Here is a 25,691-nt window from a genome sequence, read left to right on the forward strand (position 1 = left end):
TGAAGAGACCACTGCTCTAGTGGAGTGGGCCCTGACTGTGTGAGGCAACTCTTTGCCAAGAAAAAAGTGTCACAGAAGGATATAGTTCTGCGTATCCAGGAGGATACAATCTGTTTGGATACAGCTTTCCCCAGCGGCTTGGACTGAAAGGATACAAAGAGTTGATTGGACTTTCTAATGCTCTTAGTCTTATCAAAGTAAAACCTCAGTTGCAAGCGATCATCAAGGGTATGGAGCACTCTTTCACTGTAATTTTGTGAGAAAGTGAAGAAGGTGGGTAAATGGATAAATTGGTTAAGGGACAGTTCAAACACCGCTTTGGGCATGAAGGAGAGGTTAGTATGAAGAAAAACCCTGTCCTTACGGAAGATTGTGTAGGGTGGGGTAGCCATGAGTGCCTGTAGCTCAGAAACTCTCCTAGCTGAGGTGAGGGCTTCTAACAAAGACAGTTTTCCAGGTGCATATCTTTAAAGTGGCAGAGGCTGCCAGTTCAAAGGGGGCCATGGTAAGTTTCTCAAGCAAACAGTTCAGATTCCAAGGAGGAGGGATAGGCTTCCCTGGTGGTGTGATGTGGAGGACCACCTTAAGAAAAAGTTTTACCTCCAATCTAGATAATAAGGGAGGATCCATGGGTAAGGCTGGGCAGGCTGAAATGGCTGCCAAGTGGACTTTCACTAAGAGTATGAAAGTTCTGATTTTAGGAGCTCACACACACATAGGCCAATACTTCGAAGGGGTCTAGTTGCCTTTGAAGACACCTTTTGGAGAACTTTTCCCATTTCGTTAAATAGGATCTCCTGGTAGTTGGTTTCCTGGCCTCCTTCAGGGCAGACAGCACATCCTCCAATCACCCACAGGGTAAGACTGAGGGTTTGCAGATGAGAGTGGATGAGTGATCCCGTCTGTTGTGTAAGCAGATCCACCTTGTGAAGCAACTTGTGGAGACTACCCTTGGCAAGAGATAGAAAAAAAGGGAACCAATGCTGCCTTGGCCAATAGAGAGTCACCAGCAAGATGTTTGGTTTGTCCCTCTGAATCTTCAGTAGGACCTTTTGAATGAGAGGGGGTGGGGGGTGCATACAGGACCAGTCCCTTCCAGGGAACTGAAAATGCATCCACTTTCCAAGCTAGTAGAGATGGCAGCCTGAAGCAGAATAGCAGCATTTGTCTGTTCTGAGGGGAGGCAAATGGGTCTATTTGCAGAGTGGCCCACTGGTGGACAATGTCTAGGAAGACATCTCTGTTCAACATTCATTTGTGATTTTAAAACGGTGATTTGCTGAGGACATCTGCTAGATGGTTGTCCTATGATCGAATATAGACAGCCTGCAAGGTTACATTGTACTTCACAGCCAACTCCCAAGCCTGCATGGTCTTTTCTGCTGAATAAATAGGATCTGGTTCCTCCCACTTGTTGATGTACCACATCACTGTGGTGTTGCCTGTAAAGACTCGAGGACTAGGCTGTAGAAGCGGGAGAAAGGTTTTCAGAGTTAGGAAAAGAGCAGTAATTTCCCCTCACACTGATGTGTTTTTTCTTGAGGGAGGGCTTCCATTGGCCTTGCACCTTGAGATCATTCATAGTGGGCCCCCCATCCCAGGTCCAAGGCGTCTGTGTACATGATTTGGACTGCCTTGGATGGCTGTAGGGGCCGGCCTGGATTCTGCAATATGTGGTGTATCCACCAGCCTAACTCTTTTTTCAGGCAGGAAAGGAATCTGGAAATCCAGAGGGTGACTGTGTTGGGACCAGATATTCTTCAGATACCACTGGAACTTCCTCATGTGTAACCTAGCAATGGGTAGCATGGGAAGAGTAGCTGCCATGAAGCCCAGCATGCAGAGAAATTCCGTGGCTAAGATGAGTGAGACTTGGAGGAGGCTGTGGAAATAACTGGTTAAAATCCCGACAACACCAAGAAAGGGGGGGGGGGGTGTCCATATTCATAAAGGACACACACACTTCAAGGTTGGTGGTAAAGCACGATGCATCGGAGACCATCCAGGTGCAATTAACCATAGGCAAGACTGCTCTGCAATTTGTAGCATGTTACAGGCCACCCTCTCAAACTCAGGAACCTCACATGGCCTTCCTGAAAACACTGGAGGGGATAAATGTATCTCCAAATACCATCATACTAGGTGATTTCAACTACCCTAATATAGACTGGGAACACTACTCAAGCCCAAACACTCTAGCCCAAAGGTTCCTGGAGTTCATAAACTCAAATGCCATGGAACAACTAGTCACCATCCCCACAAGAGGAGAAAACATACTTGATCTCATCATCACGAACATGGGATCACAATTGTTCAACACCGGAAGTATACCCCTCACTGGTGAGATCAGATCATAAACTAATCTCGCTGGAGGTCCTCATCCCGCCCCCACCTGAAATAAAAAGACCACAGTGAAAAACTTCTCAAAAGCCGACTTCACACTTCTAAAAACTAGTGTGGTCTCCTTTAAGGCCCCTGAGCCAGTGGTAAACATTACTCAAACCGCTGAATCACTTACAAATGCCTTCTACCAGCACCTACAGGACTGCATGGATCAGGCAATCCCAAACAAAACTAAGACTCTTTGTACCAAAGGCAAGCGTCCAGTCTGGTGGACCCGGGCCATAAACAAGCTCTACAACACAAGGAGGAAACTACTACAAGATAGAGCAAAATCCTTGAAAGGTAAGACACCTTTGATCATTATAAGTAAAAAACTAAGAGCTCTCATAAAATCATCCAAGGCAAATTTTGAGAGAAAAATCGCCAAGGACTCAAAAGACAATCATACAGCCTTCTTTAGCTATGTTAGAAACCTAGGAGGAAACTCCCAGATATGCTCAGAATTAGTTCAAAATGATGTGAAGATTACTGAACCTACACACATTGCCAACATACTGGCTGACAGGTTCAGTGCAAACTTCTCCCCCCCCTCCCCTACAAAAGGAGAGATATCTATACCAGAGGATTGTAGCTCCCCAAACATCTCCAATGCCCAGGTGAGAACTGCTCTCTCCAAGGCAAAAAACACAGCATCCATGGGACCGGATGGTGTCCCCCGCTGTGTGCTCCACGAACTCAATGAGGAATTAAACCCGCAGTTTAATCTTAGCCTCACCTCAGGATACGTACCCAAGGAGTGGCGCACGGCGACTGTGGTCCCACTTCATAAGGGCGGTGCCTCCACCGACCCTGGAAATTACCGTCCCATTAGCTTGACAAGCCTTATCTGCAAAGCCATGGAGAGGATCATAATGGAACTCATAAATAAAGACATAAGGAACTTGCAGACTTTGGATCAATCCCAGTTTGGCTTTGTCAAAGGCAGATCATGCCTCTTAAACTTGGTTGACTTTTTCGAAACAGTCACCAAGGCCATTGATGAGGGCAAGGCAGTCCATACAGCCTACCTCGACCTGGCAAAGGCCTTCGACACAATACCCCACTCGGGTATCATTGAAAAACTCATCAGCTTAAATGTAAACCCATACATCACAAGATGGGTTGCAAACTGGCTAAGTGACAGAACCCACAGGGTCAGAGTTGCTGGCGCCATGTCAGACTCAAAGCCTGTCACAAGTGGTGGCCCACAGGGCTCAGTCCTGGGACCACTCTTGTTCGGCATCTACTTTTCTGAAGTACAAGCAAACACAGGAGGGTTATGGCTGACAAAGTTTGCAGATGACTGCAAACTGGGCCATAGTCGAAAACACATCTGACACAGATATCCTTCAGAAGGGCCTCACAGAAATGGATAACTGGTGCCAGAGCCATGGCCTAAAGTTAAACGCCAAGAAATGCATAGTCATACCCTTCGGGAAAAACAAGGTTACCCCTAGCTACCATATAGGTGGCAATCCACTGAGCACAGAAGAAGTCATCAGGGATCTGGGGACCCAGGTTGACAGTAACCTGTTTGACACTCATGTTGCCAAAGTAGTTAGGAAAACCTTCTACATTGCCCACCTGATCATGAAGGGATTCACATCTAGATCTAGGGAGGTCATCGTCCCCTGTACTCATCACTCATTAGACCTATGATTGAGTACAATGCCCCATTCGGAATGTATCTGACCCGACACCTGCAGCAGCTGGGAAGGCCCCAAAAGTTCCTCACCAAAAGGATAAAGGGTCTCAAAAATATGTCTTATGCTGCCAGACTGAAAGAACTCCAGCTCTATTCAGTCGCATACCGCTTGCTCAGAGGTGACCTGTGCCTGACATACAAGGCCATGTCAAACCCAGATTTGATGAATATGCTTCACCTCAAAAAATCTAGATCCCTCAGAACCACAAGGGCAGGAGACTTAAACCTTGACACGGTTATTAATAGAACGTGCTGGAGGGACAGATTCATCACCCAGAAACTCCCTATGCTGTGGAACAAAATCCCGATACATGCGAGGCAGAGCACCTCGCTGGCCTTGTTCAAGAGGAATCTTGACCAATGGATGGGAGATCGCAGATATACCCCAGGGATTACTTCAGTGTCACTGCTTGACAGAGGTACAGCAAAATAATAGGCATAGTTTTCTTCAAACTAAAGGGGTGGCGAAAGCCACATAACTATGGGCTAGGCTTATAAATGCCCTTGGGCAGATAGCCTAGTATGAACCTATGAACCTATAAGGCCTTCATCAGATCTGTCCTTATCCTGCAGCCCAAGAAGATTTGGTCTTGGGATGGAGTTAGGGAGGACTTCAGTAGGTTCAGGGTAAAACTCAGACTTCCTAGGAGAGAGACAGTGAAATGCAGATGTGCCTGAAGAGTACTTGCCTCTTCTGCTTGGATAAGGAGGTCATCCAGGTAAGGGAAGACCTGTATGCCCTTTGTCCTGCAGAAGGCTACTACTGTAGCAAGACACTCTGTGAAAACTCTTGGTGCAGTGGACAAACCAAAGGGCAAGGCAGTCAACTGATAGTGTGAGGATGGCATAGCAAAGTGCAGAAATCTATGGAAGTCTGTGTGGATGGGAATATGGAGGTATACCTCTTTCAGATCCAGAGTGGCCATGAAGGCCCCAGGTGTCAAAAGTGGAAGAAGGGTACTGCAGGGATAGCATGTGGAAAGAAGGAACATGCAGGAAGGTCCAATACTGGCCTCCAAGGGACCTCCTTTTTGGAACCAGAAAGAGCGTGGAGTAAAACTTTTCACCCTCTTGTCCTGTTGAGACATTCTCTACGGTGCCTTGAGATAGTAAATCCTGAATAACCCGGGGGATCGGGTGGGATTGTTTTTTCAGCGGTAGGGGTATACCATTTGGAGTAGGCTTTTCTGACCAGGTCATAAAGTACCCTTTTTCCACTACTGACAGAACCTAGTGGTCTGAGGTTATATGTTGCCACAGGCTGAGAGAGCAAGAGATGCAGGCAGAAAGGGGGAGATGGAGGAGGTATTTTGGCAGTCACGCAGTACTGTCTGGAAAGGACTGCCTGGATGGAGATTGAGAGGAGGTAGTTCTGGGGATGAGGGTTTTCTGGTCTCTTTCCTATGCTTTGAAGAAAAAGGTGCCCTTCTAACAAAACTTGTTTTAGTTGGGTAGTTCCTGTAAAACTTAGGAACTGGGGATACCAGCAGATGTTTCAAGTCCTACAGTTCCTTACTTTTTTTCTTGCAGACTTTTGAACAGCTTTGCAGATTGCTTGCCAAAGAGGAACTTGTTGTCCAGTGGGGCATCCAGGATCTTGTTCTTGAAATCGTCCGGCAGGGGTTGAAGCCTGAGCCAAGAACAACTCTGTAACACAGAGGCAGATGCAGCTGATCTGGCTGAGGCTTCAGCAGCATCATAGCTGCATTTTATGGAATGCCTGGCTACCTGTGCTGTTAAAGAATGTTTTGAGGCAACTTCAGGCTTATTATGAGGAATCAGACATAAACAAGACCAGGGTAGATGCCTGGGACACAAGGTATAGGGCGTACTTTATCATACGAGTTTGGTAAGTGATGGCCTTACAGGCCAGAGTAGAGGAAGTATAGATCCTTTTCCCCAGTTTGTCCATCACCTTACTGTCCTTGTCAGATGGCAGTAAAGAAGATGGAATTTGCCTTACTTGCTTGTCCAGTGCCACAACAAGGACTGCAGGGTCTGCCATGGGGGGAGGGGGGTTAGAGGAAATATTTGTAATCATGAGGGACTTTATAAAATCTATCTGGCCTTTTAGAGGTGGGGGGGTTGGGATTTTGGGGTTTTAGATGCAGCAGCAAAGGTGTCTAAGTAAGCAGGAATTACTGGGGAATAGCAGAGGGAGAGGGGGACTCAATTTGGAGAATCTCAAAATATCTTTTTTGTACTTCAGTCATTTGGGTGCAGTCCCACTTAAAGTATTCTTTCATTTTCAAGATTGTTTCCCCAAAAGTAATGCCTTCTGGTGGAGAATCTCCTTCCAAGGAGTCTTCATCTGTGTAACAATATTCCAGGGGTGAGCCAGCTGTGAAGTGTAAGTGAGAAATTCATCAGAGGAGGCAGAAGAGGAGTCTTTCTCCTGAGTCTGAGGAGGAGGGATGGAGTCTTTGGAGGCAGGCCTAGGGCCAAGGGCAGGCAGAGCAGGAGTTTGAGATGTGGCATGCCTCAAGGCCATAAAGGCCTGCAAAAAGTAAATGGGAGAAGGTTTGCCAGTCAGGTTGATGCTCCACTGGAGCAGAGAGAGGTCTGGTCTTTTGCTTCCTCTTGAGAGAAGTCTTATGATTAGGCTGAGAAGCCAAGGCCAGGATTCTGGTGCTAGGCCTGAGGCGAAGCACCCACTTTGGAAACTAAAGCTGGCTGTCCGGGCAAGCCTGGCTCCCCTGACATCAGCAGATGATGACGTCATAGAATCCAGATCAGACATGCAGACTGGAGAACCAAGGGCGGCTTCTGAAATGGTACCTGCCAAAGTTGACAGTTCTTTTGGACGTCCCTCAGCCCCTAAACCAGCAGCTGACGTGACGTCCGAAGTAGGAGGTGTAGTATCCAGCCTAGAATGCTTGGCCTTCTTTTTAGGCGGCTCCACCTCGATGGCCGCTTCAGGATGCATACCGAGGGCCAAACATCGGAATCGTTGATTTTCTACAAATAATTTTAAGGCTGCCAGACAGCTGCACAAGGTCTCAGGGACAAATGACTGATAGATTTTGCAAGCTGTATGGTCGTGTGACAGCCCTAAGCAAAACAAGCAAAGATCATGGGCATCTTTGTGTGAAATTTGCCAACTGCACTTACATTTCCCCTTTTTAGATGACATCGGCTAACAGCAGAAAAAGCAGCAACCTAAACTCAGACAAAAACAAGAAGATTCCCCAATGGGGTATTTATCTTATGCGTCTTCGGAGACTACGAGCAAGATGACATTCGACTGTGGCCAAGAAGTTCTGAGGTATGTGCATGCGGATGTCACATTTATGGCCATGCATGTGATGTCCCACGCGCCTTACAGCAAATAGGCTTGAGCTTTGCTAGATGAGCCGGATATTACGTCACCCTCAGGCAGAAGATCCGACATGTTAGAATACTGCAACATGAGAATAGAGGAACATGTTGAGGTGTGTTTGTGCATGTATGTATGTATGTGTGTGTATATATATATATATATATATATATATATATATATATATATATATATATATATAAAAATTACACACGCGCGCGCACTCATCCTGGCAACAAAAACATACAAAAATAACGGTGATGGAGGAAAGGAGTTGCTATTGCAACAATCATGTGAACATCTACTGTTATGCTACGTTTATTCACATAAGTCTACTTTGTTCATCATTAAGATCACTGCTGCAGTAGCCTTAACTATATGGGTAGACTAACACAGCTTATACTGACTGAGGAGGTGGAAGGGTGAGGATTCAGGAGCCCCTACCAAATGGTCCTAGCAAAGCCTGTCCTAGATCTGACTTGTACTGATTTGTAAAAGTACAGAGAGTCAAGTTGCTGCTTTCTAGAATACATCTAGAATCCAGCCCTTTCCAACAAAGCCACAAATTAAGCATACATCATGACATAATGAACCTTGTTGTGGTACATATAACAAACAATAACAGCATGGGACAACCACTTGGAAACAGTCCACTTTGTTTGACACGACATAATGTTTTCATACCTTCAAAACAAAAAGAACTGATAAAAGTTCCTGAAAGATTTTATTCTTTGAAGGTAGCGCTCAAGTTTATCTGTGGATATCCAATGTATGGAGTTCTCTCTCCCTCATTTTTAGATTTTAAGAAAAAGACAGATGCATAGACTAGCACAAAGAAAACTTGGATACCACTCTAGGTATAAAAGAAGAGTTAGTTTTCAAGTAAACCCCATTTTGGTGGTAAATGTGATAAGGTTTACCAATCATAAGAACTTGCAACTCACCCTTCTTGCAGAGGTTAGAACAATGTGTAACATTGTTTTCCATGTTAAGAACCTCATGTCAGCCTGATGAGCTGGTTCAAATGGAGCAAGAAAAGCCACCTGCTTCCTAGAAGGCTTAGTATGCAACACTGCTTTCAAAAACAGTTTCACATGAGACTGCAAAAGTAACTGACACAAATAATGTGTAATAAGAGAAATATTAGTTCCTTTTTTTCCTGAATGTCCACAGATTGTTGGCTGACAGATGCCATTTCGGAATGCGAAGATAGAAGACAAAAATACCTGTCTACAATCAGAGCTCTACGACGAAAGGTTCTCGCATTAAAGAGGACACAGAACCGGCAACAGGGGACGTCATGGTCTGGGACTAAACAAGTCATGCAGTATGAATGGAAGTCTCAGTGTGGAATCTGCTTTCCATAGGTGAGACAACTGTTAACTTTTTTGGACATTGGTTAGTGCAAGAAAAAAGGATCCCAACGGGGCACTTCGCTTTAGATGTTTTCAGCTGAAATTCAAACTTTGGTAGCGACCGACCAGCACACTTACGAACTGCTTCTGCTATGGGCTCCACAGAAAGAAAGACTGATGAAATGCTGTCAGCTGCCTTGCTTTACAGCACTGACGACCTGACGTCAGACTACAAGTGACAGAAGCCGATGCAGAAAAACATTGACTCTGGTATTCAGGCTGGCCAAGGGCTACCACAGCAGGGATAACCCACAGGTGATGACTGCAACAGTGAAACACGATGAACATCATTAGTTCTGAAGTGTGTTTGTTCCTGTCTTGGCACCAACTAGAAACCTTTTTTCTATTTACTACTTTATGATTTTTGAGTAGCAGATTCGCCTGTCTCCTTTAGTATCAGCAGCATATCCTCATCAAAAAGGTGCCTAAAAGGTAATAAGATATCATCTATCATTCACGTAGATAATTTGCAGATGTTTGGCTCCGGGATACATAAAACATCCACAGACTTGTGTAGATAAGTCCATACTGTAAGAAAGCTTGTGGTAATTGCCCCTGACCATTTCCAAATGAAGGGAGAAAGTACCTTTGTATAAGCTACACTTACCATGACAGTAGTAGTCTGAATTCCTCACTGCTGCAGAAGCCCTTGGCTACCTGGGTTGTATTGTGCCCAGGATACAGCATCCTAACAATCTGTAAAAAAGCTCTGGTTCCCTCCAACACCTTACACCTTCCCTAGGACTGCTGATTGGCTAGCCACATACAGGGAAATCAGCAGTCAGAGTACAGACAACTTCAGGACTTCCTTACCAAAACAAAAAGAGAAAACTTAATTTTCATGATACCTATAAAAGAGGAATGTATAATGTTTTACCCCAGCAACTAACAATACACAATAGAAAAGGGATGGAAGTGAGTGCAGTTATGGCAGCAATGAAGAATTCGGACACCTACTGTTATAAGTTCAACTTACTCAGCTGTATTATGTTCATCATTCTGACTTTTGCAGTAGCTTTTGGCTGTTTGGTTTAATTACCAAAGCACACCCAACCTGGGGGGGGGGGGGGGGGGATAATGGTCTAGAAGCCTCTGGAGAATGGTCCTAGCAAAACCAGTTCTGAACCTGAAAAAGGAATCTAGTACATAAAGCTTTGTAAAAGTGGGTACAATACCATGTAATTGCCTCTAGAATACTTTGAGTCCACCCTTTCCAATATGCCATCAAAGAAAACAAGGCTCTGTTAGAATGAGCCTTAATCCTGCCTGGAAATGTTTTACTATGGTGGGTGTTGCTCATCTACTCAGAATGTAGCAGACTAGACCTTGTGGGTTCTGTTCGAGCATCTTTATTATGTACAAACACATCTGGGTTATGGTTTAATGACTAACTTAGGTAAACTTATTTACAAACTTGCTATTACCCTCATACATGCTCACTCTCAGGCTACACTCTCAAAATGGCACTGAAGCTAGCATGTGCTTGCTATTTAGATGCACTTCAGTCCATGAAACGCTTCTTAAAGATAAAGCACACACGCTCTGCTCTACATCCTCCCTATTTGAGAAGCAGATCATGCAATATTGACAATATCAGTTGACATGCAATCATACAGAACTAGATACACATATATACAATCAAGTCCAGGTTGCTGTGTATTTCACACTACGTCTGGAAATACAACCAAAATGTGTGAAATAAAATTTAGAATCAGATTTAGCAACTTGAACTGTCTCTGCTGAAGGTTCAACATCAGGAACATCACTGGGAATGGAGGTAGACGTTAAGACATGTTCTGCAACAAAAACATTGTCTGGGTTGATCTGAGATCTACAGTCGGTACCACAGGAACAATGCTGCAATATTAATTCTGGTACATGAAGATGTCTACGATTTGTCCTGTACTCCACACCCTTAGATTCTACAAAGTAGGATCACAGCTCAGTACATATTCCTGTTACTTGACTAATTCAGTCAAAACCTTTCACCGTTTGTATCCTCACTTTCTCTCCTTCTTTCAATGGATGAAGAAATCTGCTCGATTTATCATAGCTGAACTTCTGGAAAGAACGTTTCCTTAATAATTGGGCTCTAATGGCTCTGTTGTTCTTAGCTTTAGGCCTCAACAAAATGGAACTAATAAGCAATGTTGTTCTAGTTTGCCTGGAGAGAAGTCTATGAGAAGGGAAGCCAAGTATATCATCATGGGGTATGTTGCTCAGATTGAGTAAATTCAAAGACATCAGTATTGTCATGCGTTGACCTTTCAAGTAATTGCTTTGCACTATGTACTGCACACATTCAGCTAGTCCATTTGACTGTGGATACACTGGACTACTAGTAACATGTACAAAGTCCCATTCTCTTGCAAATTTCTGAAACAACTGACTAGTAAATTGAGTACCATTGTCAGAAACAACTTTGTGTGAACTATCATGGACTGAGAAATGACGTTTCAACTTAGTGATAACAGCAGTGGACGTTAGATTAGGTAGTAAATCGATCTCAAACCAGTTCAAATAAGTGTTTACCAACAGTAAGTAATGCATTCGAGTGGAACAGTCAGCATCAGTGGCTTCGCACAGCTGACCAAATTAAGTTGCTCACCAGCCCCCACTTAAGCAAATGTTTCTGCTGACATTACATACACTTTGAGCCAGTGCCTACTTTGAGCTCAGTGGATTTACCATTGATCTGGACAGTACAAAATACTTGTTCTTTGCCAACAAATTCACTGCATCAACCTTTTCACCAATTACTGATACACCAACTACATGGAAAGTAAAATTACAACTCTCTATAATGATCAACTTGCTTTTTTGAGTGACTCTTCTCTATAACAGTGCGAGTTTTACTTGATTTGCACAACCTTTGAAAATTGTTCAGTTTTTCACACTTGTGGCATTGCTGACCAAATGCTAAGCATTTCTCTATTTCAGACTCATGACTGGCACCACAACTGTGACAGTTAACTATACAGCTAGATTTGGGTTTTGCTGATTCACACTTATACTGCACTGAGCATGCTCCTTTAACTGAACTAGTATTAAGACCTTGCTGGAAAATAATAAGTTGTTCCCTCAGGGAACCCGCAGGGACTGTGGCTGCCATGTGTTTAGGCCTGCTTCTGTTTACCACGTGCTTCTCGATAGCTACATTTGTTCTGGAACATGCCAAAACCATATTTTTATCACTTGAAAGCATACTTGTGTGCCTTTCTGTAACTTCATGGAATTGACAGATCTCAGTAGCTTTGTTTAGTGTGAAATCACTGTCATGAAGCAAAATCTTTTTCACAGCAGCACTATTAAATACCACAAACAAACCTGTCCTTTATCAACTCATCTTTTATGTCACCAAACTGACCCATTTTAGCTTTGTTCCTCAAGTCAGTAATATAAGCTGCAAAAGTTTCCTCTGGTTTCTAATCTTGTGTAAAACAAATGCCTCTCTAATGTAATATTTGTCTGGGGGTTACAGATATCTCTGAATTTGCGCATCAAACACATCTTCCCTTGATTCAGCCTGTACAAAAAATATGGCAGTTTTCAACTTCTTCCTAATATGGTGCTGGTGCATACATAAATGAACGCTCTCTTTTAATGGCCTCTGACCCAGCTAGGTTTAAAAAAATGAATGCCCTGGTGCATGCATCTTTATCAGAATAAACTGCTTATATAAAAATATTGTTTTCTTGCTCAGATATTCTCCAATTCTCTGCAATATTCTGATGAAACGGAAAGGGTGAGGGCTTTTGAAATCCATCTGCACATTAACACATACCAGCGAAGTGTTTTGCAAATACGCACAAACAAACACACATATATGTGTATATATATATATATATATATATATATATATATATATATGTGTATACATATATATATATATATATATATATATATATATATATATATATATATATATATATATATATATATATATATATATATATATATATATACATATATATATATATATATATATATATATATATACACACACACACACACACACACACACACACACGGTTGGAAAAGCATGCCCACAGCAGACAGACTTCGTTCAAGTGTGTCTCGTACTTTGGGACCAAAAAGTGCAGATTCATCGACAGGTGCTGCCAGAAAAATATTCATTTTTATATAGGTCTAATGCTTATTAGAAGCTAAAAGGGTTAACACATTTTCATTCTATTTTATGTACAGCTTAATTCTGTATGAAATTATAAGATGATTTTTCAAACCACAGTATGCTTTCTGAAACTGCAAGATGCACCCTGACCTAGTATTTGCTAGCACAGCAAAATTCATGTTTATGCCTTTTGGAAATGTACTGAGAAGCAGGTGATTATCTGCTAGGTCAGGAAAATGTATGAATAGAACAATACTGTTCTCTATAATATGACTGAATATGAACAATCAGCTCTGTTCGTGTTATGAGAACATGCACAGCTGCGGAAAAGAAGAGATACATGAAACAAAAGACTGCTGAAAGAATCTGTACTTGCTTTGTGCTCGAATTAGCTATAGTACCTTGAATGGTAACATAACATAGTGGGAAGCTGTATCTAACCAGTGGTCACCAAGGCCACCTTGTTTTTCTTAGGAAGTTTTTCATAAAATTGATAGTGCAAGCAGAAAATCATGAACAAACAGCTGCTATGTATTGATGATGTTAAAACTTGTGATCCGTTACGTCAGCTTGGTAGGCAATGTCTTATTAGAAAATGTATAAAAATATCTGCACTTCCTGATTCTAGTTAGACAAACTCTGTATTAGCACATTTTGTCTCCTTGCTGCAAGATTAAAGTACCTTAACCTGAACCTATCGTGTATTGATCATTTTTAAAGTTTATTTTTCCTATGACAGGTGCATTGATAAAGGAAGATTTAAAGGGGTATGAGAAGTCACACAACTGCATCCAAGCATTACGTCTCATGACAATGCCTGATGCGGCAGCTCGAGCTGCCCCCTTGGTGGTGTGAGATATCAAATGCATCGAGGAGTTCGAGATGGATTCAAGGGTAGCTAGCTGTGAGGTGACAGTGTCACGCACATCATCAGGCAGTACCCCCACCAAAGAGGAAGAAATTTCAGAAATTAGGTCTCTTTGGAGGCGAGTAAAGTGTGGCAGATAGTTCAGCGACTGAATGGCAAAGGTCGCTGAAGCATAGGTCTGCTTCCCTGGTCTGTCCATGATCCGGGACTCCCTGTTCGGAGGATGGACAGTGGAACTATCTTCTGCCAGTTCCCTCTTGGTGGCCACTGCCACAACCATAGAATCAACTGTCAACTGCTTGGACAAGTGGGGCTGGTCTTCAGGTGTAGACAAAATTTTGTCTGGCCTCCGGGGAACAGGTTCTACGTTGTCCGGGGCTTTCCAGGCACGGTGCACAATGAGCTTAACAAGGTCATCTGCCAGTGGGGTAACCCAGGAAGTAGATGGCCGGGCATGGAAGGCCTGCCAGAACACCAATTCCTCAGAAGAAGGGTTAGAGGACTTCCAGTCTCCCCGCTGCTTGAGGATTTTGAAAATGTCTCCGAATGAGACGTCATCTGGGGAGACCGTGGGGACCCTTCCCCCTCATCACAATTGGTGTCTTCAGTGATAAGATTCCTCTGGGGAATCAAGCTACTTCCTCTTGCATAGTTTCTTCCGGGGTGGCTCCCCAGTGGGATCTTCTTGAGGAGGACTCCAGAGAAGGGGTTCCCTTCAAAGGGGGGGGGGGTCTTGTGACTCCCATGCCCATGGTTCCAAAACAGGGGGCTGGGGCAGCTGCATGCTGGGGGGGGGGGATCTGATATGTCATTGGTGCTGACTGCGAGCCTGCGGACGCAAGGACCCTCTCAATCAGCTGGAAAGCAGGTACGCCCAAGGAGGGACAGGAGCCTGGAACCGGGAAGGACAACCTCGGAACCGGGGTCACACCCCACCGTGAGGAGCTCCGAGAGGACTGGAAGCCATCAGAGCCATGGACATAGATGGTGCCACAGAGAAAATAGGCAGCGGGCTAGGCACCAAGGTACTCACGGTCCAAGCACTGTTTCGAGAGAGCATCAGCAAGGGTATTCGGTGCCGACAGGGGAAAAACTGCTGTCGGAGCAGAGACGGTATGCACAGGAGTGGACATCGGTACCAAGATCTGGGTAGAGGCCAGAGGGGGATAAACAGGGGAAGACGTAGTAAAAGATTCCGAGCCAAGTGGGACGGAAGGTCTAGCTGGAATGGGCAATCCCCTAGCTACCAGAAGCTGGACCATAACCCGCACTAGATCTAATTCAGGAAAAACTCCTGGTGGATCTAAAGGAGGCTGCTGAAGGGGAATCAGGTCTTTCTAAAAAGGGGCTAAACCTCTGCCCCAAAAAAGGGTCGTAAGTTGGAGAGTATCTTGTCCTTGGCAGATATTCGAGTTCTGGAGCCAATGGAGCCAAAGAAACTAACGGCAACATGTCCAGAGATGGTGCCGAAGCAGGTGCAGTCATAGGAGCCAATGTCAGATCCAAGGATGGCACCGAAGTCAGTGGTGCCAAGGTTGGAACCGAAACAGGGTTGAATACCATGGACGACACCAAGGGAGAAGATACAGAGCCTAGTGCCGAAGAGGTCTGCGCTGAGTGCGCTGGCGAGCACGGAGCCGACTCAGTTCCGTAACTGACAGAGATGCAGGAACTGAGTGACTCCATTTTTCCTTATGGTTTTTTGGTCTTTGGAGGGGGTGAGACCTCAGACCCAGATACAGCCTCCAAAAAAGTTGTCTTGATTAAAACTTTTAAAATAAGCTTATTTTTTATGTTCTGCTAGTATATGATTACTAAAACTAACACAAATGTCACAGTCAGCTTTAACATGATCCATGCTCAAACAGTAGACACAACGAGCGTCTCCATCCGAGTTGGGCATCTTACACCCATACTTGTCACACTGTTTAAACCCCAACTTAGCTTTGTCTGACACAGTAAGGAAACAAGGCTTTCCTATAGAAAAAACAAAATAAGGGATAGAAAAAGGTGAGAGAATACCAATGGTGGTATTTAAAAAATACCACAAGTGGTAAGAAAGGGCCTATCAAAGGCAGAAGAGAGGGACAGTACCAATAATGATAGAAATTAAATTACCAAGGTAAAGGGTAGGGAACAGAATTAGGTTATAGGCAACAGTGAGAAAAGGCTAAATTGACTAAAAAATAAAACATTTTGAGGAGAAACTATCTTAAAAATGACAATTTTCTACTTAGCTTTGAGAGAGATGGCTAGCACATCTGACTAGAAACATGGCAAATGAGATCTGAAGTAACTAGGAGAGGGGCATTATGGGTAGGAGTCTTAGCTGAAAGTTTTTGGCTGGCATAAGCTTGGAAACGGCCGTATTGGTTCCGAGGACAGAACCGAAGTCCTATTTGCAATGAATAAACAAAGATTTACAACATCAGATTAAAAGTTATAGGAGGAGAAAAGGGGTCAATGTTTTTTGTTAATACCCAGGAAGAAAACCTTTTCCGTTTACTGATGTATAATTTTCTCACTGAGGCTTTATGAGAAGAGATCAAGATATGCTTGACTGAATGAGGGAGGTTAGGAAGCCTGGCTATAAATGCAATTGGAGCAGCCAAGCTGTCAATTTTAGGGTTTAAAGACAAGGTTGGAGTGTTCCGGATGTATGAGTCAGATGGTCTGGAACTAGGTCCAGAACCCACGGCTCCTCCTGAAATTGAGGCCAAAGGAAGAGGAACCAAATCTGACGAGGCCAGTATGGGGCAATGAGAATCAGGTTGCATCCCAATGAGTTGGGTTTCTGGAGAGCTTTGGGTTTTAGAGGAAAGGCATAAAGAAGTCCTGAGAGCCAATCGTGTACAAGTGCATCACTTGGTGACTCCCCCGGAGGGGGGGGGGGATCAGGGCAAAATAGCTGTGCATTTGGCATTCGTGTATGTGGCGAAAAGGCTGCAGCAAGGTTGGCCCCTTTTTCAGAAGATCATCTCCACTACCTCTTGTTTTGGGACCACTCGTGAGGCAATTGCTCTGCTGAGTTTGTCTACTATCATGTTGGATTTCCCCGGGATGTGCATTGCTATCAGAAAACGTTGGGATGAGATCACCCACTGCCATACTCTGAGGTCCTCTCGACAAAGGGGGTAAGACCTGGTCCCTCCTTGTTTGTTTATGTACCAAACAACTGACATGTTGTCTATCTGTATTGCAACTGTACCCAGCGGGAGAGAGTTCTGGAGTGCCTGCAATGTCTAAAGCACTGCTCTCATCTCTAGGATCTTGATGCGCAAATGAGCCTCGTGATCCTGCTAAATGCCTTGGACTGTCCTTCCCAGATAATGCCTCCCCTTCCCATCTGGGAGGCATCCGTGGTCACTGTGGCCACAGGCTGTGGGGAAAGAAAGGGTTGACCTGATATCACGTGACTGGAGTGAACCAAATGTCCTTCTTGCAGGACTCTCAATTTGGTGAGATGTGGGCAGTTCTTGCAAAGACCACTGGGTGAACAGTAGCCACTTCAGAATTCTCATGTGCATGCATGGTAGTGGAACTAAATTTATCGCTGCTGCCATGGTCCCCAAGACTTTCAAAACTGTCCTTGCCTGTACTCTTGTTTTGAAGAGAAGGGGGAAGACTTGCTGTCTCAGAACTAAGACTCTTTCTGCAGGAAGTTTTGCCATCATGTTTACTGTGTCTAGATCTGCTCCTATAAACACAACACGTTGCAATGGCAACAAGGCAGACCTTTCGTAATTTATTGCGATTCCCAGGAGAGAGAGAGAGAGAGAGAGGTTCTCTTGATTCCAGTAGTAGATGCTTGGTGGTGGCAGTTAGGAGCCAGTCATCTAGATACGGAAACACTCGGAATTCTAGACATCTCAGGTGAGCCGTGACTACTGCCATGCACTTGGTGAACACTCCGGGGGCTGTAGGTGGACCAAAGAGCAGAGCTCGAAACTGGTAATGACTGGCTCCCAGCTGGAAGTGGACACGACTCCTGAATGGCCTGTCCATCTTTATGTGGTAGTATGTATCCTGGAGGTCTTTACAGCGCATCCAATTGTCTTTTCCCAAAAATGGAAGAAATTAACTGCAGTGTTACCATCCAGAACTTGGTCTTTTTTACTGATTCGTTTAACTTGCTGAGATCCAAAATTGGTCTCCAGTCCCATGTTCTTTTTGGCACTAAAAAGAATCTGGAATAAGTTCCGTTGGATGACTCTTGTCTAGCAACTTTTGAATTTCTAGAGTTCCTTGATCCCTTTTGACTGGGTGGAATGTCGGGGGTTTTCTTTATATTTAGAATGGGAAAAGAAAATGGTACGGAATATCCTCTGGATATGATACTTTGGACCCACTTGTCTTTTGTTATTTCCAGCCAGGCTTTTAGGTACAAAGATAATCAACCCCCAACTGCCTCCAGAGTTGGACAGACTGGAGGAATGTCGGAACCCCTGAGTGAAGCTGTCCAAGGAGACAGCGCACTCATCAGCTCAAAAGCCCCCCTCCCCTGATCCGAAGACACCTCTGGCTCCAAAAAGAGCAAGAAGAAATCCCCAGAACCATGAGGGTTGGCTCCGAAGCCAATGTATGAAGTGAGCTCAAAGGCCCAAGAGGTAAGTAAGGATCCAACAAATGTCTAATCTGATTCCGCTCCCCGGAGCCAACTGGACAGTGTCGGCTCCTAGACTCCTCGGATGGAACAGAGGATGTTGGAGAACATGTGTGTTCCGAAGATGCCAAGATGGTTCTTGGCACTGATGGTTCCACAACAGTCGGTTGCAAGCATTCCGGCTCCAAGGTCCTGGGTCGGCTCGGAGGAGGAATCGATGTCGGTGGGATAGTCTTGGCTGGCTCCGAATCCCTGTAGGTTGGAGCCGAAAGGAGTTTGGCCAGCGCTGGTGTCTTTAGAAGCCTACCCATCACCCTATCCATATCATCGTACGAAAGACTCCTAGAGGACTTAGAGGAAAGAGTAGAGGATATGACTGACTGCAAAATAGGTGACCTCAGAACAGGACTAATCAGCTCCAATTCTGAGGACCAGCTCCTGAGTTCAAATTCCATAGGCACAGAAACAGCTGGCGCAGATGAAGCAGATTTTGTCGGTTCCCAAATAGTCGGAGCTGGAGATAAAATTTTGCTTAATTTTTTTAACAGGCTTTGATTGCCCCGAAGAGGGAAAAGATCTTTTAGTGGATTTGTCCGATTTAGATGAAGTTGATTTTGCTGATCCTGAAGTCCCCGGACCTTCTTTTATAGCTTCCTGGAAAGGGGACTTCAATAAGCCTCTCACAATCAGCTTGTTTTTTCGCTGTAGTAGTACTCTAGAGCTGAATGAGTGACATATCGAGCAGGATTCCTGAAGCTGTACTGCTCCCAAGCAACAGACACAAATGGTATGGGAGTCCGTTATCGGCATCTTCTGGCTGCGTTTACTACACATTTTAAAGAGTGAAGGCTTAGTTTCCTTATGCTGCTTGGACATATTTAAAATCACAATCCACACACACACAAGAGCAAAACAATAACTACAACAGCTACTAAACCCCTACAGTATAACTAGATAAAATATCAAACAAGCTTTTATTTTTTTTTAGAAACTTCAAGCAAGAGAGAAAGAAAAGTTAAGTTGCCCTCTAACTAAAAACCGGCAGCAGCAGTCCTCTAACTTAAACGGGCCAACGCCCTTTTATTTAAGCAGTAGGAAAACTATGAACAATAAACAATAACAAGATGCCCTCCAACTAAAACGGGCAGCAGCAGGCCTCTAACTTAAATGGGCTGACGCCTTTCTATTTTCTCTAACAACATTAACTGTAGGAAAAATTAATTGGGATAAGGAGAAACAAGGCCTAACGAAAAAAACGATGGCAACAAGACAGCAACGAGTATTCCTTATTACCTACAAGAATACTAAATGCCAACTTGTTTTAAAGTAAAATAAGAAAAAATTTTAGAGAAAAAAGAATAATAACGGTAATACAGGTTGGTTCACTTAGCCATAGCCAAGATGGAAGGCTACGTTCCGTTTAGTGACAAACGAGATCTGGGGAGCTTCACTAGAGCATGATGGGATAGGAATATAGCCAAGGCCAATGGAAGACCTCGAGCTTTAGTATATGGCCGAGTCAGAACAGAAGATCGGTTCCGAACCCAACCAGTAAGAATGAAGGCAAGATAGGACAACATAACATCTATCGTTTATGTTTCTGATTATAAATCATAATATTTAATGAATAACTAGACAAAAAAATAGTAAGCCATACTTTTTTCCTCTTTGAATCAGGAATGGAAAGGGTATGACGGGGAAAGTTTGGATATAAAAGATATTAGAAAAATTATACAAAAAAAAAAAAAAGAGAAACAGCTACTGATTGAAATCTAGATGACAAGTAAATAAGCTAAAAAAATGCACTGCCATCAGATAGTACTGAAACAACTTCCCCAACCTCAAGGTGATGCTGAGATGTCATTTATGTGAAACAGTGGAAATGGGATCTGGAGGAGGTGGCACTGAACTGGCAAGAGACTGCTTGTTGCTGAGTGACGGGTGCCTTTGGTGACCAGTCCAACTATACCAACGTAGATTTGACTTTACCATCCCAAGTACATTCTATGAGGTACAGCCAGGTGTAGCATCATATCATAGGATCATAGGAGGTTACTAGGATAATGGCCCTAGCGTCATTTTAAGCCTAGCCATCTTAATGCCTGACCCTTGCTTAAGCATCTATGGTATTATGAACCAGGAGCCTGGCTGCATTAGAAAAGAACATGACATCTGGAACATTATTTTTTTTTTCTGAGATCCTTGTCTAACAAAATTTCCAGTATCTTGGAAGTTTCCTGCATTGAATTCCTCTGAAATCTTAATATATGGGCCATGTAATAGATCTATACTCAAACTAAACATGAAAGGCACAAACACACTTTGTTAGCCTGTCTAATTCATGGAGTTCATTGTACGAAGGATGCTCTTCTGAGCACTAGGGAGCTGGAACTTTTTTCAGGGGCATCACCTGCCACATTATAGTCCATCTTGGGAAGTACTTGCCAAACCTAACCAGTATGTTGTAGGATTCTATCCAGTGTGCAGCAGCAACAATGGGGCTCTTCTATGCCATCTGTACCAGTAGTTGAGCCATTTCTTAATCTGTAGGGACCACCCAAAAAGATAGACTGAAAAGCAAACTGCGGTATACACTCCATTAACGAGTTTACTGGTACCCATTCCTGTCACTGACGGAATCATTCCCAAAATCTCAATGAAAACAGGGTCACCCGGTGAGTATACAAGGAAAGCATCCTCTTCACCTTCATCTAGAATGCTGGGGGGGGGGGGCAAAGAATGTGAGTCAAGGTGCTACCTTTTACATCTAGCCTTCCAACCTAATCTTGCTTGGGGTGGATATCAAAGGATGAGGAAGTCAGAGTTTGCCCAGACAAAGCTGTAATCCAGGAAGTTCTGAACACAAAAAAAGAGGATGAAAGTCATTGATGCAGGCAGTCCCAAAGTTGCAGCTATACTAGAGGTCCACACCGGAGATGGAATGAGCACAGGAAAAAGGACCAGCACTAACTCTGATTGCAATGGTGTCAAGGACAGCCTTGAGATGTAGAGGACTGGGTTGGCCATGACCCTGACAATAAAGACTCTGTCAGCATCACAGATTATCATGTTGACTGCATAACAAGTCAACTTTAACAAAGCTTGGTCCTACTTTGACAAAGAGAGATAGCCCCCCAACACGATGTAGAAAGATGCCCCAATGTCATAACAATGAAGCCTCAAATCTCAGAGCAGATGTCACTACAGTTACTGGGAAATAAAAGTTGAAGACTATGGTTCCAAAACTGAGACCACAGTTGAGCAAAACCATCCACTGAAGCAGGCCTCAAAAGTGGGTTAACTGGCAGCCTGAAAGGGATCGAAAGCCAGAAAAATTCTGGTGATGAAAGCTGTGGTCTACTGGTTTGCTAGCCATATTTAATTATAACCTATATCTGCAGAAACACTAAGCCTAGATCCAATGAGCTTGATTCAACTAACTTGGGCTTGGATGTCACCAAAAAAAAAAATACTGCTTGGTCTTTCCCACAGAATCTCTGGAAATGATGAGCCTTGGTGGCAGAGGTTAAAAAAAAAATCATCTTTCTCAGGGGTACCACAGAGTCAGGCTATGAAATATCAGGCTTCTTACTGTCTCAGAAGGTTTGAGGAGTAGTGGCATAAGTACTAGTAGAAACCCCTGCAACTCTCTAAGGCAGTGTCTTCTCCTCAGCTCTTCCTGTTCAAGACAGATATGATGCTCTTGATAATAACAGGCTTTAAGGCACAGACATCTCTTTGCACCTTGACCAATCATTTGCAAAATTTAACATGCTTGTTTCTGTGGGGGACATTTCATCCCTCATTTACAGTTCAAAGTAATGGTGAGTGTGGATGAGAGGTTAAGAAGACAGTACAGGCAGGGTGGAGTTTGTGGAGAAGAGTGTCTAGAGTGATTTGTGACAGACGGGTACCAGTAAGAGTGAAAGGGAAGATATAGAAGAGGGTAGTGAGGCCAGCTATATTACATGGGTTGGAGACGGTGGCACTGACAAAAAGGCAGGAGTCAGAGCTGGAGGTGGCATAGTTAAAGATGTTAAAAGATTTGCATTGGGTGTGACGACGATGGACATGATTAGGAATCAGTATATTAGAGGGTCAGCTCAGGTTGGACAGTTTGGAGACAAAGCAAGAGAGGTGAGACTGCATTGGTTTGGACATGTGCTAAGGAGGGGATGCTGGGTATCTTGGTAAAAAGATGCTAAGGATGGAACTGCCAGGTGAGAGGAAAAGAGGAAGACCTAAGATAAAGTTTATGGATGTAGTAAGAGAGGACATGCAGGTGGCTGGTGTGACAGAGCAAGATGCAGACGGCAGGAACAAATGGAAACAGATCTGCTGTGCCGACCCCTAGTGGGAACAGCCGAAAGATTTACATTTACTATTTCTGCCTGTAATACAGAAAAAAAAAATCATATTAACTCACAACAACTGTACTTTTTAAAAAACAAATTCACAATTCAGAGGTAACTAACTACTCAAATATACAGACTATGAGGATGCCATCATACAAAATGCGCTTTTAACAGCAAGAGAAACAGCAATTATTCAATTCCAAAGATCAACCCTGTAAACCACTGGTCAGCACTTCACCAAACAGTTATTTAAGCTAACACATGGAACAACAACATGTCACTATACAGAAAGGTGTAGGGGAAAGTAAAGTCAGCAAACAAGTCTTTGTAAATAAAACAAGAGAATACTGACTTGAAAGAAGCTGGAGAGGACAGAAAAGATTGTTACACTCAGTGAGTGATACAAACAAAAGCAACAAAAACTATTATAGAATGGTAGTCTGGGGCCACTTCATAAGGGAAGTGACTAGACATCTGGAGAATGGTCCTAAGGCGTACATTATGGGTAAGCAGAAGAGACCAAGGAGCCTGGAAAAGTTTCTACTGTCAGGCTGATTACATCCTTCGGGTCTTAGTCCTACTAGTTTAACAAGGACACAACTCCATTCTCCCATCTGGAGATTTGCAGATAAGGAGAGCAGCTAACTGACAGGCTGGTTTGGTTTTGCAGCAGGGCAGCAGCTTTGAAGAATTCTGACAGTCTTAGATGTTGTCAGAGAGTATCCATCCTCAATGCCCCACAAGCTTATAATTTGAAATCTGATCAAAATTTCTGGCAGTACTTTTCAGTTAATCTTGTAATCTGAAGAGGAGGAATGAATGAGAAATAATCATAGCCTTTATGTGTTGGTTTTAACTATGGAATTGTTCTTCTTTGGTCTGCTTAAGTCATTGTCTAAGGATACATACATATATATATATATATATATATATATATATATATATATATATATATATATATATATATATACATATACACACATATACACACACACATACGTATACATACATATATATATATATATATATATATATATATATATATATATATAAATATAAATAATTAAGCACTTACTCTTCATCGCTCTGTCTTCTTCGCTTTCTCATTTTCCAAAATTCACAGTTCCTGCAAAAAGAGAATAAAAGCTGTTAACAGGTTTACCATTATTTAGCTCATTATTTATATAATGGATGTCTAAAGCATAAAATAACCCCCCAATTTACCCAAACAAAGCAAAATCCAAATGTTCAAAGCTTACTACCCAAAGGTGTCACTCAACCAAGTCCAAAATGCTCTGACCATGTCACAAAAAGAAATGGGCCTCTCAAAGCAAACAAAATAAACAGAATCAGGACTTCTAACAAAAAACTGAATTCATTTAACTTCAAATGACATGGACAAATGAGAAAGAAAAAAAAATGGGCCCATAATATCCCATCAACTCCCTTTAACAATTAATACTCGACACTTCATTACAAGTCTGAAGCCAAGCCTGCATACAGTCATCATCATCATCATCATGCATGCAACAGGCAAACAATAGAGAAGGAGCACTAAGGCACTAACTCTTAGAAGTGTGTCTGCAGTGGCATCATGGGAACAGAATCCAAAGGCAGCTCAGGTTCCAATGACGAAAGGGTTCCACCAGCTACTTGACCAAATACTCAGTGAGCATCAGTACATTTCCAAAGAGTACAAAAGCATACTGTATGCAATCTCTTGCCACTCAGCCAACTGGAAAGGAGGGCGCCAATATTTCTACTAAAAAAAAACTGAAGTATTTTCTACACTGTGGCAAGACCCATTCCATCTGAAGCCCCACACCCCCTTATTCATAAATATTAACTCAATGGTCACACGGCTGTGGAGAAAAAAAAAGTCCCTCAATCTTTGCCAAACAGAAATTACACTGGCAATGACTTCCTATAGGAAAAACAACTGGAATGTTCAATATCAGAGAACAAAAAATTGTTTTAAACGCATCCACTTTATAGTCAACCAATTACAGGAAAAACAACATGGGCAAACTCCCAAAGTGACTGCCATGGAGGCACCTCTCTAGATTCACTTGCCATCTTCTTCTCTAGACATGGACAATTAACAGCCCAACTTAATGCTAGTTGCGAGCGAAGTGGCAACATTCAACCTGTGCAGCCATCTTAGAGACAGATGTACAAGGAGATGTGATCCAAGTATATATTTCTCCTTCACATAATGTTTCATCACTGGCCTCATATAAGTATTCTTCTACAATCTACATATGAGGCACTCTCATCCACTGCCTTATGAGAAGTAAGGAACAGCAATAAGATTTTTATAGTGTTTTGTAAATAAGCTTTTTTTTCCACTGGTGGTACTGGCTTGAAAGCCATTTTTTTTTATTATTCCCGCACCTTTTGGGAATCAGGTAGAAACAGTGACATGTGGTTCATACTGTACTCCCCCTCACAGGCACTAGAAAACGCTGGCAAGAATTCTATTTGGAGGTCCTATGGCCATTCAAACAATTTTAGGTACATGTAAGTAGAAGGCTAGCTGACTTTGAGGGCCACTTTAACTGTAGCTAATTCCCCTTTTTGAGCCTGAAATAACCTATCCAATTTGCTTACAGCCTGGTCTTACCCATCCCATGGTTGATAATAAGAAGTTATGTACCTACCATAACGTTCCATGTTAGTTGTCTTCTCTCGCCTTCTTTCTTGCTTGATGGGTTCGGAGCCGATCCCTCGGCTCCGACTCGGCACTTGCTAAGCTCGAGAGTCACTTTTACCAGCTCGAGGCAGCCCCATATCCCATGATGCAAGGCGGTAAGTACCCAGATCTCGTTTGATGACAAAGGGCAATAGCACCAAGCATAAAATACTTCCCAAAGGAAGAAAGAAAACTACAGATGGAAGAAGAACCAGGTCTGAAT

General features: G+C 43.2%; 1 protein-coding gene across 1 annotated transcript in view; it reads right to left on the bottom strand.

Annotated features, from left to right (window-relative positions):
* Positions 1–23,902, bottom strand: part of CCDC117 (coiled-coil domain containing 117) — a 753,979-nt gene extending 730,077 nt beyond the window's left edge. The window contains exon 1 of the mRNA XM_044068449.1: positions 23,852–23,902. Coding sequence (XP_043924384.1) covers positions 23,852–23,883 — 32 coding nt within the window. The 5' untranslated portion in view covers positions 23,884–23,902. The remainder of the gene's footprint in view (positions 1–23,851) is intronic.
* Between the last annotated feature and the right edge of the window lie 1,789 nt (positions 23,903–25,691).

Source organism: Protopterus annectens, chromosome 4.part0 (genome assembly GCF_019279795.1).
Source record: "Protopterus annectens isolate FY-2018-M chromosome 4.part0, PAN1.0, whole genome shotgun sequence".
Lineage (NCBI taxonomy): Eukaryota > Metazoa > Chordata > Ceratodontiformes > Protopteridae > Protopterus > Protopterus annectens.